The sequence below is a fragment of the Xyrauchen texanus genome, chromosome 34 (genome assembly GCF_025860055.1).
Source record: "Xyrauchen texanus isolate HMW12.3.18 chromosome 34, RBS_HiC_50CHRs, whole genome shotgun sequence".
NCBI lineage: Eukaryota > Metazoa > Chordata > Actinopteri > Cypriniformes > Catostomidae > Xyrauchen > Xyrauchen texanus.
In genome coordinates, this window is record NC_068309.1 from 8,390,660 (window position 1) to 8,407,863 (window position 17,204).

Genomic DNA, 17,204 nt, shown 5'->3' on the forward strand with positions numbered 1-17,204 from the left:
ACATTCAAGTTTATTCAAGCATCGTTTTTTTGGTGTGTTTACACCCAAGAAGATTGGCTACATGTGTGATCAACATTCATATTTTTTTTTGTAATATCTCAAAATTTACTTTGAATGTGTGTTATTTAGTATTATGTGCATGTGTAATGTATATAACTTCCAGTTGTCTTATATCCACTTAAAAATATCTTATGGTTGTTTATGAGAAGACATTGATATTGCCACTTTTTAAATAAAGTGACCTATTATGTATATATATATATATATATATATATATATATATATATATATATATATATATATATATATATATATATATATATATATATATATATATATATATACACACATACATAGGTCACTTTATTTAAAATACATATATATATATATATATATATATATATATATATATATATATATATATATAGTACATAGAGAGAGAGAGAGAGAGAGAGAGAGAGAGAGAGAGAGAGAGAGCAAATATATACAGTATAATACATTATAACTTCTGCAGATATTGGTATAAAGGTATTACTATGAATAGGTAAGTATTCTAATGTATTATAATTGATGTTACAATTACTTATGAGATGTTATAACATGTTATAAGGTTATTATGAGACATTACTAATTCATTATAATGCCTTTACAATGAATAAAAAATATGGTCTTCATAGAAAGTGTTACCATAACTTTTTTTGTGTTACATACTTTATTTTATCCCACGTTAATATGAAGAGACAACTAGAAGTAAACCATTTAGAGGATAATTTTCTTGAAAACTGTAAACCCTGTGTCTCTGTGGCACTTTGAAATTCCTGTTTGTTTTGAGCGACCAGTTTAAACTCCACCCACCATCATTACTCAACCAATGGCATGAGTTTGGTGCGGGACTATCTCTTTGTTTGACCAATGGCAGATGGGGGTATGTTCAGAAAGCTGTTTTTGAAAACAAAGTTTATTTCTGCAATTCCATTCAGTGGGGCTACTGTTACAGAAATGACATACTTCGGCTTTAATTTAATTTAGTTGAAAACTACACAATTCAATTTGATGGAGTTTTGCTATGAAATTTAAATGCATAAATCTTAAAATATTGTTTGTGTGTGTAGGGTGCAAAAAGCATTATGTCAAAAGAGTAGGACGTCCAAACATGTAGCATTCATGAAACGGTAAGTGAAAAAGAACCTGAAGAGTTATGATTCAGATCCGATTCAGTGCATATTCTAATAAGTATGACAACTTGGACACAGGTCAAGATTTTTTTTTCCTGATGGTCAATCCAACTTTGGGGATGGCCAACTGTCAAAGCAACATTTTAGTTATGATATCAACAGTTTTGATATCATTAGACAGGTCACAGGCCCATGGCGCATGGGCTTTCTTTTACCCATTCACAGCATATATTTGTTTGATTAAATGAAATCTGGAGTAGGGAATGTCACCCATATTGATTTTTTAAAACATATTGCTTCAGAATTAATTGAAAATCCATATAAATCAACTCTGCCCTATAGCGTTATCCCGTTTCAGTTGTGTTGGGCCAGTATTCCTAGTCCTGGTCTAATTTTCCATACCAGTCCATTCCTGATGTTAGGTGTGTTTATAATATGTTGTTTTGTACTATGTGAATTATATTTATTTGTATTAAGTAGTACTTCTTTCCCCAGTAGATTACATTGTTGACCACTTACAGTAGTCTCATATGTGAAGCTAAAGCACTTTCAAACTGGACTGTTTCAAATGAGCTGTCTGACCGGTACCTGCTTCTAGTATAAGCATTAGAGAGTTATAAAGGGAGCTGTATAAAAGTTATATTTGTGGGCGGAACCCTTTTTGTTGTGAACGTTTTCTCATATTTAACAAATCTCACATTCATCTAGTCTCATCAACAACTCCACTTTAATAAAAGTTCAGAGGAAGACAGAAATGACAAAATAAACCAAGAAACTGTGCTTTTTGTATTTATTTATTTTTAGAATAACATGGCTTTAATTTACATCCCATATATACAGCAGTGAGAATTTGTGTTATCTCTTTCAAGAACATTGATTCACTGAGCAGAATACCACACAGATTGAAATGATATAGAGTGCATAACTTATAATCATCTTCTCCCATCTATACAATATTAAAAGCATCACTGTTAAGTCAAATAGTGTATGTGATGTCAAACCAGTGACCTTTGATTCTGATGCCGATCAGCCTTGGTACTGAACCTTATGCAAAACCATAGATGCATTAAATGTGATTATTTAAACACTGCTGCATGTTGTACTGTAATACATTCTTAATTTAAAAGTGTGTGTGTGTGTGTGTGTGTGTGTGTGTGTGTGTGTGTGTGTGTGTGTGTGTGTGTGTGTGTGTGTGTGTGCTTAATGCAAATGTTCCTCTAGTCAAGCTACAATTTTGTTTTTTTTGTATAAGCCATTCAATTTTGGAACATTATCATTATATCTATCATATGATATGAGTCATAACAATATGATATTTGTATGTTTTTGTGTGTGCGTGTGTGTGTGTGTGTAGCATGTGAATGAGCAGGAAATGCTTTGGAATAAAGACATAACTGGCATACACACCAGTAAAATATTCAGCATAAAACTTAATATAATCTTCATCTTTTAACTTGTTTAAACATATTAAAATATATCTGTTTGGTCCTTTAATTTATTATGCTACATGTACACTGTCTGAACTGAAGGTAACGTTTGCTGTCAGCGAGGGGTGAGAAAATTACGAGCAGAGGACCGATCACTGGTGGCATCACTGTTACTGCTATCACCCGAACCCAGATCATTACCTGTGATAAAATATAAACATATACATTCAACATTCAATAATAATAAACACAATTTCACTTTGTGCCAAAGGACATGCCTAAATGAACATTCTGTCATCATCCACTCACCCTCATGTTGTTCCAAACACAAATGACTTTATACCATGCACTAAAAAAGATGTTAGGCAGAATGTTAACTTCAGTCACCATTCACTTTCACTGTGTATGAGAAAATTGTAAGAAAAGATGCAATTCATTGTAAGAAAGATGCAATGAAAGTGAACGGTGACTGAGACTAAAATTGATCATCTTTTGTGTTCCACCAAACAAAAAAGTCACACAGGTCAAAATAAAACGATATGAGAATGAGTAAATTATGAAAAGATTTTCATATATGGGCGAACTACCCCTTTAAAAATTAAATTCAAAAGTTGCTATGACAAGTTATTCATACTTAACATAATTTTTTTTTTTTTTTTTTAAATGTATTCATTTTTGGAGTTATTTAAGAAGCAATAAACATACCTTCATTTGACTGAGATTTAAGCATGGCCATTTTGGCCAAGAATTTAAAGGAAAGGCAAGCGCCCGTTTCTCTATCGCACAATCCACTTGCTTTACAGTTGCATGTATTCCGGCATTCCACACCATAAGTTCCATACACGCAGTCTAATAAAGACAAACACAAACATGTCACTATGGTTTCACAGCCAATTTAACAGTTTTGGTAAAGGATTTGTGGGTTTTAAGGCTAATTTGCAACATATATGGACTGTGACATCATTCCCACCTCACATTAGATCTTCAGTTCATACTCTTATTTCACCCCTTGTAAGTGAAAATGTATGTTTTCTTGCGCTTTCTTAGAAGACATTTGCTCATTGTTCATCCAATAAAGAAATAAGTTCACATACATCTAATGCCTTGTTGTAAAGCACTATTAAAGGACCGCGTAATTGGCGTGAAGGGAGTGTGTTCCTCTAATACAAAGCAAAGACTGTTCATTCACCAACTCACGTTGTTCTTACATAATACATTAAGTAATAATTGGAGGGGCCCTAAAAAGACTACAGAAAAGGCAAGGGCTAAGTCTTTTACTATGCCAAAACCTAATTTTTTGACCTATAATGTTTTAAATAAATATTCAAAAATGATTCACAAAACCTGATCAAAATATTAAATAAATAAATAAAAACATTAAAACAACTTTAGTGGGTATTAACTACTAAATATATTATTTAATACTAAAAAAGGAGGACGAGCATTTTCAAGGACAAACTTTTTCAAAAGTCTTTATTTATGTAATATATACAAATATGATATTATCTCTCAGTATATAAAACTATATAATGTGACTTGTGTTTATTATTTATTATAAAATACTTTTAGATTTTAGCCTTATGTGCTTCATGTAGTAACATCTAAATTAACTGGTTTAATTTAAGTCAAAAATATTATTTAACATCCCTGAATGAACCAGAATTAACCCTTAATATGCATATATATATATATATATATATATATATATATATATATATATATATATATATATACACACACACACATAGCTCCTTTAACCATTTCAGATTACCACTTTTTATAATGTATATAGCATCTTAAATTATTTTCTTCATTTTAACCTCAGTAAACAAAATAAATAATTAATTTAAAACATTAATATCTTTATAAAATTAGAATATCCACACAACTATTACTTTAAAGAAAGAATCCCATTAGTCTAACAGCAGGTGCACACAGCACTCTACCTTTACAGATGCCATATTCATCTCCATAATCATCCTCATCCTTGTAAAAGTCGCAGAAGAGTCCCGGTCCGCACTTGACGCCGTGCATCCCGGACACGGTCCGGTAGCAGTGCTCTCCCCGTCCCGCCGTGCAGACCTGGCAGCATCCGCAGTCATCCAGCACCGTGCGCCTGCAGCGCTGCGTCGAGCCGCACAGCGCAGCGTTGCATTTCTCCGGGCAGTTCACTGCGTATTTACCGCTGGGACCCCACGCTTGAGCATCTCTGAGCATCATGAGGAAAAACACTGTAAATGCAAACAAATGCATGACTTAAAGCGATCCTAAACACACACTGTATGCAGTCCTGAGCTGGTGTGCACTAGGGAGGAGCTGTCCTCTTCTTAGATGTGATAATGAATTAACCAGTCCTGACTGCATAGCTGTCTGCTTTTAACAAGTTTGTTTTGCACATTGTATGCCCTCGTCAGTTTCCGCAATCCGGTGTTGTTTTATTTACCAGCCCTGTTTTAGAAATCCGGCGTGGAAGTGGAATTAGAGCTCTGCTGCCATCCAGGAATTGAAATTCGTGCAACGTGATGTCATCACTGATGTCTGGAGTTGTTTGTTTGAAGATACCCCCGTGACCTCCAAGGTTCCTGGCTCCTTGGAAATGTATACTGTATCAAATTATATCTAATTTGATATACAGCAACAACAACAAACAGTGACAAGGCTACTGTACAAACAACAAATAACATAAAGAAGTGTAATTCATGGAAAGTCGCACAATTGTGGAATAAATTAAACAGAACCTTTCTGATAATAGCCTAACCAAATATATTGGGAAGATTATGCCTTGTCGTTATATTTATAAAAAATCTCACACTATAGCCTAAACAAAAACAAACCTTTATTCCCAAGGCGCTCTACTGCCACTGAGAATTGGGAGGCACGTCACTAGATGGCGCTAGTGCTTAGAAAAGGGTAAATGAATGAGAACCGTTTGGTAAACCTAAAAATTAGGCCTACGTTGTTGCATAGTTGCTTCTTTCGTCACAAAACATACAGATTTTGTTATCGGGTGACAAAAACAATTTTTTCTTTTTTTTTTTTTTTTTACACAATTTTTAAATGCTTCTGTGTTATACACCCCTAATATTTTCTTTAAAAAAACACACATATATGAGCAAATAAGTGGTGTTAATTCTAGTTATATACTGTACTTCCGCTGTACATTTGCAAAATTCCTTTGTCTGCATTTTAATAATTAAAAAAAAAAAACATGACAAATAAATAAATAAAAACCCGGCTAAATATGAACATACTGTATAAACCTAATATATAAATAGGAACAAAATATATAGTGTTAATGATTTATAATTGAATTAATTTGAAATAAAATACTAATTAAACATTAATAATCGATTAGATAATTTTAAAACTACACTTTAGTCCTGCAAATAATTTTTCAAACTTGTTAAAATCCTTTGACAAATCCTTTGGTGGACTATTAATTTTCAATGCTACAATCTCATAAAAAAATAGATATTTATGCATATATATATGTCATATAAATAACATAATACGATTTATTTTTACATCGATTTAAAATTATTTATTTTATTTATTATAAGTAGTATTATTAATGTTTATCGTGATTTGGTGACATTGAGTACAAAATGTGATACATTTAGTTTACAATGTGCCCATTTTTTGTTCTTAATAATTTTAAAATAAATACGTATTTAAATTTCAAAATATATTTTTATATATATAAATATATTTCAAAATAAATAAAATATTGCATCAAATATTATTCATCAAACGTTACGGAACCTCTGTAGCGTCATGACGTCATCAGACTACGCCAAATGAGTCGAATACTTCGCTCCAAGCGTATTCCCGAATCCTTGCGCATCTGTTTTTCATGGCAACAACAACCGACAGCTCGCGGAGCGGTAACCTACCGCACTATAATAAACACCCTCCAGCCCGAGAGTCACCGGCAGTTCGTCCTCGCATTGTGTTACTCTTCTTTTGCCGGGTGCTGTTTAGTTCTAGTTCATTTTAAAGTGTATATTTGTAGAGATAGATACGGGATATGGTTCAGTTTAAAGGACAAGATCCGCGTCCTCTCTGCTAGACAGCAGATTTAAAGAGCCTTGCAGGAGGGCAGTGGGTTGATTTACTGGGCGGGTGTGTATGGCTTAAGAAAGAAGAGAGGAGATCGGATCATTTGGTAAGCTTTATATACATTGTGTCTTTTGAATTTTATTCGACTATGTTCGATCGTATCATCTAGATCGGATGTGGTTTAGTTGGTTAAACAGTTGAGCTCATGTCAGCTATTTTTATATCTGTCACTGTGAGTCCCAGCTGATGCAACAATGTAACTCTTGCCCAAGTGAACACATGCATGTTGCTGTGGTAACGGATCTGATAGTGGATACAATGTTACAAGCTGTGACTGTGTGTTTGGACACACGGTTGTGTGTTCAGATTTCAGGGTGAGAGATCAGAGTTTTGAATGCATTTTGATTGTTATACAGATCAGATGCATTTTGGTCTCTTTGGTTCCACCATGCTGATAGAGATGGCAGGTAATTGATGGTGATGTGGTTTAACCTCAGTTGGTTTGGCTGGTAACCAATAAGACTGTAGGTTCAAACCCTACTGTAGTTGATACGTAAACTATAGACTAGTATAGCTTTGAACAAGACATTTAAAGGACAGTTCAATCTAAAATGTAAATTCTGTCATTATTTTCTTACCTTATGCTGGTACGCGTTCTAATGTGGAATGCAAACAAAGATACTTTACAGAATGTCAAAACTGCAAACTTTTCAATGAAAATGAATGGGGACTGGGGTCACAGGCGCCAATTTAAGTTTCTGACGCTGGGTGCCCTAACAACAATACAGGACACTTGAGCATTTTGAGCACTTCGATTAAAGGAATAGTTCACCCAAAAATGAAAATTTGCAGATAATTTTCTCACCCTCTGGCCATCCAAGATGTATCTGAGTTTCCTTCTTCATCAAAACAGAATTTAAGATTTTTAGGATTTCATTTCAGGCCTCCTCCTTTAAACAATACACGTGAATGTACTCCATTTTTTTGACGGTCCAAAATGCATATTTAGGGTGCATCAAAATAATCCACACGACAAATAAAGTTCTTCTGAACCCAAATAATTGATTATTTTTAGAAACAAAACAGTACTTATATACTTTTTAACTACAAGTGTTCGCTTCTGTACATCTCTGTGACACGTGCTCATGAGAGGGATGACGTAAGCTCGTTGGTAAGGTCACGCGTCACGTGGAGGAGGAGGCAGGAAGTGCGTCGTTGTTTAAAAGGGAAACTTGCACAGACCAAGTGGCGCTCACAAACCAAAACAGTCCAAAATAATTTCAAAACAATGTTAAAAAGAATTTTTTTTTATTTCCAAATAATAATAAAAAACATTACTGCAGTAAATAACCATCCTTTATTTCAGAGCAATGCTGTTGCGTTATCAACTTGAGCATTTTTTTATGCATGCAGTGATGCACGAGTAAATTGAGTGCATGTGCGGTGAATTAGAAATCGGTTGATGAGGGAGGTGCAGAGCCCGAGGGAGGCGTGACAATGACAACGTTTTCACACATACCTGAGTTCGATGGAAAAACAGCACAGGCACAGCAGATGAATTCAGAAATCGACCCTTTGTTTCTTTCATTGGTCTGAAATCCTCAGGAGTAAAATATTCACTGCACACCCTCCAATATTTGAGAGAATATAGGGGTGTACTGTTGTCCAGGTTCAGCGCAATTAGCCAGGGCTTCAATCGCTCATGACCATTTATAGGCAATCGATAAATGCATTTTCTTTGGGGTTTCTGAAGGCACTTTTTTGCTTCAATACAGGACATGACTTAAATCTGGGACGTTATAGGCATTGAAATGTTTTTTGTTTTTTTTGTTAATCAATTTTATGTCACAAATGCTGTCAATTGAGCTTAACTTGTATTGAGCCCGGAATATTTCTTTAAGGTTTAGGAGGCATTGGCACTCTCAGATGTGCTCTACTCAATTGCAAAGCTTAGCATTGTGGTTGCCCAGGTATTGTGACATGTGGGTGATGTTTTGATGGTCACTTTCTGAAATCTGATTCCAGCTTACACTGGATGGAAGCTTTAGTTGTTTCAGTCGACCTGGATTTGTTAGGTGTTCAGACTATCGTCCCCTAGGCTATTCTGATTGGCTGATTTGTACACACTTCTCTCTATTTCTTTTTCTGTTACACTTCAACACAAGGGCGACAGTGATGGGCACACGACAATGGAAAATCTTAGCCGGACAGCTGTATCCTAATCTGATTGATTCAAGCTCTGTCCTTCACCTCTGTGACTGGTAGACACCATGTTGTTCTGGTATTTGCTAAATATCCATTGTGCGTTCCATCATTTGACTGTGGGCCCATTTACATGTTGGTTTCCAAGAAAGACTTGAACATTTCAAGAATGATTAGCATAAAGACTAAAAGAGACACTAGATCAATCATTAGAACCTTTTGTACTATGGTTTTCATCCATTTTACCAAGTTTCATTTGAATCACACACCCCAGGACCATCAGATTAACACTAATTTCTCTACATGTGAAGTGGCATTCGCAACCCATTTCGATTAATTTACAATATTTAGCCTATGTTCTACAGTTGAAGTCAGAAGTTTACATACACTTAGGTTGAAGTCATTAAATCAAATTTTTTAACCACTCCACAGATTTCATATTAGCAAACTATAGTTTTTGCAAGTCGTTAAGGACATCTACTTTGTGCTTGACACGAGTAATCTTTCCAACAATTGTTTACAGACAGATTGTTTCACTTTTAATTGACTATATCACAATTCCAGTTGGTCAAAAGTTTAAGTTAACTATGTTAACTGTGCTTTTAAGCAGCTTGGAAAGTTCCAGAAAAAGTTAGACAGTTGAAGTGAGTCAACTGGAGGTGTACATGTGGATGTATTTTAAGGACTAATGAAGAGCATCCCAACTGTTAAGCATGGGGGTGGCAGCATCATGTTGTGGGGGTGCTTTGCTGCAGGACGGGCTGTTGCACCTCACAAAATAGATGGCATCATGTGGAAGGAAAATGATGTGGATATATTGAAGCAAAATCTCAAGACTTGGAATCTCAAATCTCGGTTGCAAATGGGTCTTCCAAATGGACGGTGACCCGAAGCCTAACTCCAAAATTGTAGCAAAATGGCTTAAGAACAACAAAGTCAAAGTATTGGAGTGGCTGTCACAAAGCCCTGACCCCAGTCCAATTTCCAATCCAACTTGTGGGCAGAACTGTAAAAGCATGTGCGAGCAAAGAGGCCTGCAAACCTCAGTTACTCAGTTACACCAGTTCTGTCTGGAGGAATGGGCCAAAATTCCAGCAACTTATTGTGAGAAGCTTGTGGAAGGCTACCCAATATGTTTGACCCTAGTTAAACAATGTAAAGGCAATGCTACTAAATACTAACAACGTGTATGTAAACTTCTTACCCACTGGGAATATGATGAAAAAAATAAAAGCTGAAATAAATCATTTTCTACAATTATTACAACATTTCACATTCTTAAAATAAAGTATGTGAAAGTCCTAACTGACCTAAGACAGGCAATGATTTCTACGATTACATTTCAGGACTTGTGAAAAACTGAGTTTAAATGTATAGAGCAATGCTGTTGCGTTATGAACTTGAGCATTTTTTTATGCATGCAGTGATGAACGAGTAAATTGAGTGCATGTGCGGTGAATTAGAAATCGGTTGATGAGGGAGGTGCAGAGCCCGAGGGAGGCGTGACAATGACAACGTTTTCACACATACCTGAGTTCGATGGAAAAACAGCACAGGCACAGCAGATGAATTCAGAAATCGACCCTTTGTTTCTTTCATTGGTCTGAAATCCTCAGGAGTAAAATATTCACTGCACACCCTCCAATATTTGAGAGAATATAGGGGTGTACTGTTATCCAGGTTCAGCGCAATTAGCCAGGGCTTCAATCGCTCATGACCATTTATAGGCAATCGATAAATGCATTTTCTTTGGGGTTTCTGAAGGCACTTTTTTGCTTCAATACAGGACATGACTTAAATCTGGGACGTTATAGGCATTGAAATGTTTTTTGTTTTTTTTGTTAATCAATTTTATGTCACAAATGCTGTCAATTGAGCTTAACTTGTATTGAGCCCGGAATATTTCTTTAAGGTTTAGGAGGCATTGGCACTCTCAGATGTGCTCTACTCAATTGCAAAGCTTAGCATTGTGGTTGCCCAGGTATTGTGACATGTGGGCGATGTTTTGATGGTCACTTTCTGAAATCTGATTCCAGCTTACACTGGATGGAAGCTTTAGTTGTTTCAGTCGACCTGGATTTGTTAGGTGGGAATATGATGAAAGAAATAAAAGCTGAAATAAATCATTTTCTACAATTATTACAACATTTCACATTCTTAAAATAAAGTATGTGAAAGTCCTAACTGACCTAAGACAGGCAATGATTGCTACGATTACATTTCAGGACTTGTGAAAAACTGAGTTTAAATGTATTTGGCTAAGATGTATGTAAACTTCTGACGTCAACTGTACATCTAGATGATCAGGTTCATGTTGCGACAAATGGAAGCAGTTCAGCTTTCTCAGGCTATGTTTCCACTGGCATGGAAGAAACCACTCAAAGCGCTCACAACGCTAGGGAACAGCTTGCTCCGCATTGCTGTCAATCCTACAATCCACTTCACAAGCGTGGTGCTCAGCCTCCTTAGGAATGAATTGAAAATGTTTGCTCAGCTTTGCTTACAATGCGCCAGTGGTAATGTAGGATCAGACTGTATGAAGTTGTTATCGTTAGCTGCCTTGCTAATAATCAGGCAATACCGGTCACCGCGGCCTAGGTCCAGACCCTGAATTGATTCCATCAGAACTGCAAGATTTTAGACTACATATCGAACGATATGAAAAAGAATATCATGATAATATTTTTGGCCATATCCCTCAGCCCTATGCTGTGGGGCTATTGGCCCGATGATGGGAATGGAGACTGATTTTGAGTCTCACTGTTTGTGTAGTCTGAGGCTATTTGCCGGGCTGACAAGTAGTTAACCCTGGCTTGCACTGGCCCCATAGTGGAAAGGTAGCTAATGACATGCAACTGCCACATTGTTTGCCGTAAGCAGTCATGCTGTTCAACGCGGTTAATGTCTAGTGAACGAGCTTGACGAGAGCTGCTGCCTCAATCCGTTCAGCCACCCATAATTGTCCACAAAAAATTATGTTGTTGAATAGTCATTTGATCTCATTAACATGAGATCATATGAATGCTAATGATGTTGCAGGAGAGCAGCACTTCAGCTCACGCTTGATTGAGGAGAGGAAGAAAGAACAGCTCACAGTCCAGACGAACTCCAAACTTTCCAAACAGATTAAAGCAGGCGTAAATTCCAAGGGGGATGGGGGGAACACCCCACCCCCAATAATAACACAATCAAGTACACACCCCCCAATATTTATACCATGACCAATGGAAAAATGTAAATTCTTCACACTGTAAACCCCCCCCCCCCTCCCATAACTTGTGTTCTGCTTGAACAAAACTTGCCTGTCAGAGCATCTAAAAAGGAAACACCCCAGCATTATATCTTTAATGCATCCTTTATTAAAGCTCAAATAATAACGAGCGGGTTGTATAAATAAGCACACACTCTGAAACTGGCATTTCTCTGTGCGGTTAGAGCCACGTGAAAAACGGTGTGAGAGAGTTTTAAACTTCTTCCGGTTGAAACACTGTCTCGCCCGGAAACACTCATCCCTCGCGCGTACTTTCTGCAGTTAGACAGGGCTCGACATTAAGGCTTGTCCGCTTGTCCGGGACAAGTGGATTTTTTGTAGGACAAGTAGAAGAGAAAATTAGTTGTCCGACCGGACAAGTTAAATTTCAAACAAAATAAAATGCCGTGTTACTTCACGTTATGTGCCACTCATTACGTCTATTTTACAGATTTAATTTAATCTATTTGAAACTAACAAATTTTTTAATAAACACAAGATTTTGACGCATATCCAAGGGTTTGTGCGGAGTGTGGAGCGCGCACTGCATGGAACAGAGGCGCTGGCGCATACACTTGCGTTTTCCTATCAACAGTGGAAACAACTTAAATACTCTATCATTTCTGGTCATACTGAAAATAATAATACATAATTTGCAACTACTTTTATTTGTGTAAACTCACAATAACAAGAAAACGTGCTTTTGCAAAATAAAATAAAACAATCAGGCGCGCTTTCATGGTCTCCGTGGAACTGAAACTGAACTGAAACAAAATATAGTCTATGTAACGTTAGGCTAAAGCTTGAAATGTCCACTTTTAAAGAACCAATTCGAATCGAAAGAAAATAGCCTAACGTTACCGTCTGATTATGCAATCCATATGAATTTCTCTCTAAAGGCGCATCCGCTTTACATCGGCGATGGAGGTATATTTCCAGCAAACACTGATTTAGAAAACATTAAAATGCCTCGTTATTTTTTCAGGTTATAAACAGACTGTTTATAAATCACCTATAGCCTAAATTACCTCTCTGTATATGGTTCGAGAGTATGGCTCTTCTCATTCAGCACTGCGGGAAAAATATCATTACCGGGTTTGGCCAATTCTCGCGGTTTTTGACGAGGTTTTGGGCTGGAAAACCTTGCTGGCAGCAGTGGTGGAGAGTTATGTTTCTTCAGGCTCCGCAGCCCGGCCAAGCTCCAGGAAAAGCTCCAAAAACAAAAAGTCACCTTAAACCAACAACATACGAATTAAAACGGGAACGAAATTTTTTAACCAAATGGAAAGATGAATTCGACTGGGTTATTTATGAAGATGGAGTAAGCAAGCAAGCAAGCAAGCAACTTTATTTATATAGCACATTTTTAAACAACAGACGTTGCCCCAAAGTGCTTTACAGAATAATAACATGAAAGTCATACAACAAAAAACAGACATACATTATTCAAAAGCTAAAGAAAATAAATAAGTTTTTAAATAAGACTTAAAAGTTGTAATCGATGGAGCTGATCTCACATGGAATGGGAGACTATTCCAAAGTTTGGGACCTACCACGGAAAAAGCACGATCTCCTTTTGATTTTAAATTACAACGAGGTACCTTTAAAAGTCGTTGATCGGAGGACCTGAGAACTCTAAAAGGAGAGTAAGGAACTATAAGATCTCTGATGTACTGCGGGGCAAGGCCTGACAATGCCTTGTAAACAAACAAGAGAATTTTAAAATCAATCCTAAATTTGACCGGAAGCCAACGTAGGGATTGCAGTACCGGAGTAATATGTTCTCTCTTCGCACCCCGTTAAAATCCTTGCCGCTGCATTCTGCACTAACTGTAGGCGGACAAGCAGAGTCTGGGGAGACCGATATATAAAGAATTGCAGTAGTCAAGCTTAGATGTAATAAAAGAATGAACTACAATTTCTAAATCCTCACTAGATAAAAAATGCTTTACTTTAGCAATTGATCTCAGGTTAAAAAGCTTCCTTTGACAACAGCACCAATCTGTTTCTTAAAGTTAAGTGATGAGTCCATGATTACCCCTAAACTCTTTACATGATTCTCAGTCTTTAGGGATAAAGAACCCAAATGATCAGGAAAGCAAGATAAGACGGGAGAGCCTACAATCAAAACCTCAGTTTTACTCTCATTCAATTGGAGAAAGCTGCTGGATAGCCAGAGTTTAATGTCACTGTAACATTCCTGTACTTTGTCCAACGAACAGGTGTTATCTAGCCTCACAGGAAAATAAAATTGGAGATCGTCTGCATAGCAATGATATGAAATGCTATACTTTTGAAAAACACTGCTTAAAGGAAGCATGTAGAGCTGAAAACAGCAACGGTCCCAAAATCGACCCCTGAGGGACACCACAAACTAAAGGGGCCAATGTGGAAGAGAAGTCTCCCAGATTCACAGCAACTGTCCTGCCTTTTAAATATGAAGCAAACCACTGAAGAGCTATACCCTGCACACCAACCCAACACTCCAGACGACTGAGAAGAATTTCATGATCTATTGTATCGAAGGCAGGCTCAGATCCAATAAAACCAGAACAACATGTGATCCAGAATCCAACGATAATAATACATCATTAGTGACCTTGAGCAGTGCCGATTCTGTACTATGACAAGTCCTAAAGCCTGACTGGAATATATCTAAAATATTATAAGTATTCAGATATGAATATAACTGTGAATAGACCACTTTCTCTAAAATTTTCGAAATAAAAGACAATTTAGAAATTGGCCTATAATTGTGATATACTGTATGATCCAAGTTAGGTTTTTTTAAGAAGGGATGAAGAATTGCATGTTTAAAACTATTAGGTACCACTCCGTTCATTAGAGAACTGTTAATTATAGCTGTTAGGCTAGAACTCACAGTAGGAAAAACATCTTTAAAAAGATGGGTAGGTAGAACATCCAGTCTGCAGCTACCTCCGTTCATTTTAGAGACAATATCTGCCAACTGCGCTGGTGAAACTGGTTCAAAGTTAGAAAAATATTAGACAGCGCAGGAGTAATGTTCTGTGGCGTCTGTCAGGCGCAACCCAACCTGGCTGACAAGTAAGTGACGTTAGCTAGCTAACTTAGCGTCGGCAGCTGTGTAGCTACTGTAAGCAAGCATTAAAGCATTAGTTCACCTCAAAATGAAAATTCCATCTAATTTTCTCCTCCAACTTCAAAATCGTCCGACATCTTTGTTTTATTTTATAATTATTAATAAAAAAATAATATTTCGTGACGTTTCCAACGTCGCAGACAGCACAAGACCAACAATTGTGGTTATAAAAAGTATAAATATTTTTTGACACTCCTGAAAATTTACTTGGTCCTGCCAGTCAGCACAGCTGTGTGTGAGAGAGGGTTTTCAACCATGAAACGGATCAAGTCCGACTGGAGGACCAGCCTCAGCTCAGTCCAGCTTCATAGGCTGCTATTTCTGTCAGTAGAGGGCCCAAAGTTGCAAGACTTTGATGCTGGATTGGTGGTGGAGAGGTGGTGGACCTGCAGCCAAAGGCAGCGGCGCCAGGATTTAACCCCTGGGAATCAAGGCATCGGGTCCGAAGATACAGAGGATGAATAGTGTTGTGGAGTAATAGTGTTTTTTACACCAAGAGTCACCACTACCTCTGGTGATACACTGCACACCAGCGTGCAAAGTATTACTTTGTATTATGGAGTCTGGAGATCCTTATTTCTTGTTGAAGGGGAACTCTATTCTTGGGACACGTTCCTTTCTACTGTTTCAACTGAATTGTATTAATATTGATAGTGTTTGGGTGCTTTCAATGGTTTGTTCGAATTCTGCATTAGCAAAACACAAAAAAATAAATGAAATTATAAATCTTTACCCGGGCAAGTGACTTTTGTGCAAGGACAAGTGAAACATAAATTTACTTGTCCTGAAGGACAAGTGCCTAAAAAAGTTAATGTCAAGCCCTGTTAGATTATAACAAGATGGCTTGCAACGTTGTGAATCATAATATATGTGTCACGGTTTGTATCTTATCATGAAGAAAATCAGCAATTCAAGCTCTAGTAAGAATAAAGATTTAAAGATTAATTGATTTGACCAAAATGGTGAGAGAGTGTGGTCTTAGCCCATTATACAATGCAAAATATACTGTGCATCCGGAAAAGATTTTCAAACAAACTTCTTTCACGTTGTCATTATGGGGTATTGTTTGTAGAATTTTTAGGAAAATAATGAATTTAATCCATTTTGGAATAAGGCTGTAACATAACAAAATGTGGAAAAAGTGAAGTGCAGTGAATACTTTCCAAATGGGGTGTGTGTGTGTGTGTGTGTGTGTGTGTGTGTGTGTGTGTGTGTGTGTGTGTGTATATATATATATATATATATATATATATATATATATATATATATATATATAATATATTATTTTAGGTTGGTTTGTTTTCCAATATAAATATATAAAACTCCTTTACGTACATTTCCTTTAGGAGCTATACTGCAGAAGAAAAACATATTATCTGAGAAGGTTGAATTATAATATTTAGACTTGCTTTCAGAGAATGTATCTTGAATATGAGTATATTTTGTCTTTACTGCACTGGCAGAAGGATTAACAAGTGAAAAAATACACTTAAATACAAATACACTTATATTCAAGATAAATTCTCTAAAAACTAGTCTAAATATCTTATATATTGCTTCTCAAGTAAATGTATCTTGATTTAAGGATTTTTCAATCATTTTAAATGGGAAACAAGACAAAAACATTTGATAACAATAGGATTTTTTGTAGTTAATTTTTTGAAGAATAAAAAAATTAAGATTTTTTTTTTCCTTCGATTTCATTGAATGTCATTCAATGAATTTGAATGGTCAAATACCTTAGAAAAAGCTTTTATTTTGTCACACATGATATATTTTACATATATTCTTTTTTGCTTATCCCAGCTAAGCTGGGGTCAGAGTGCAGGGTCAGCAATTGACAAGGCATGCCTGGAGCAGATAGAGTCAATGGCCTTGCTCAAGGGCACAACAGTGACAACAGGGCATCTGGCATAGCAGTGCTAAGGCTTGAACCCCCAGCCTTCTGGTCAGTAACCCAGAGCCTTAAC

The 17,204-nt window shown here is 36.4% G+C and overlaps 2 protein-coding genes across 2 annotated transcripts in view; one reads left to right on the forward strand and one right to left on the reverse strand.

The window, feature by feature from the left end:
* Window positions 1–2,301: 2,301 nt before the first annotated feature.
* On the reverse strand, window positions 2,302–5,008 carry esm1 (endothelial cell-specific molecule 1). The gene is made up of 3 exons (XM_052104168.1): window positions 4,549–5,008; window positions 3,308–3,451; window positions 2,302–2,803 (listed from the first exon to the last, which is right to left on the reverse strand). The coding sequence occupies exons 1-3, from the start codon at window positions 4,853–4,855 to the stop codon at window positions 2,718–2,720; spliced, it is 537 nt and encodes a 178-aa protein (XP_051960128.1). The 5' UTR covers window positions 4,856–5,008; the 3' UTR covers window positions 2,302–2,717.
* A 1,456-nt stretch (window positions 5,009–6,464) lies between these two features.
* LOC127627669 (probable E3 ubiquitin-protein ligase HERC1) overlaps window positions 6,465–17,204 on the forward strand; it is a 109,960-nt gene continuing 99,220 nt past the window's right edge. Inside the window, 1 exon segment of the mRNA XM_052104141.1 lies at window positions 6,465–6,767. The gene's annotated coding sequence lies outside the window, so the exon portion shown is untranslated.

What these genes read in the sequence shown, in the direction of transcription:
- esm1 (XM_052104168.1), bottom strand. Translation starts at nt 4,855, where the DNA reads ATGCATTTGTTTGCATTTACAGTGTTTTTCCTCATGATGCTCAGAGAT. An exon ending in TGAATATGGCATCTGTAAAG is followed by an intron (nt 3,452 to 4,548) that starts GTAGAGTGCTGT and finishes TGTCTTTATTAG; the next exon opens with ACTGCGTGTATGGAACTTAT. An exon ending in TAAATCTCAGTCAAATGAAG is followed by an intron (nt 2,804 to 3,307) that starts GTATGTTTATTG and finishes ATTTTATCACAG; the next exon opens with GTAATGATCTGGGTTCGGGT.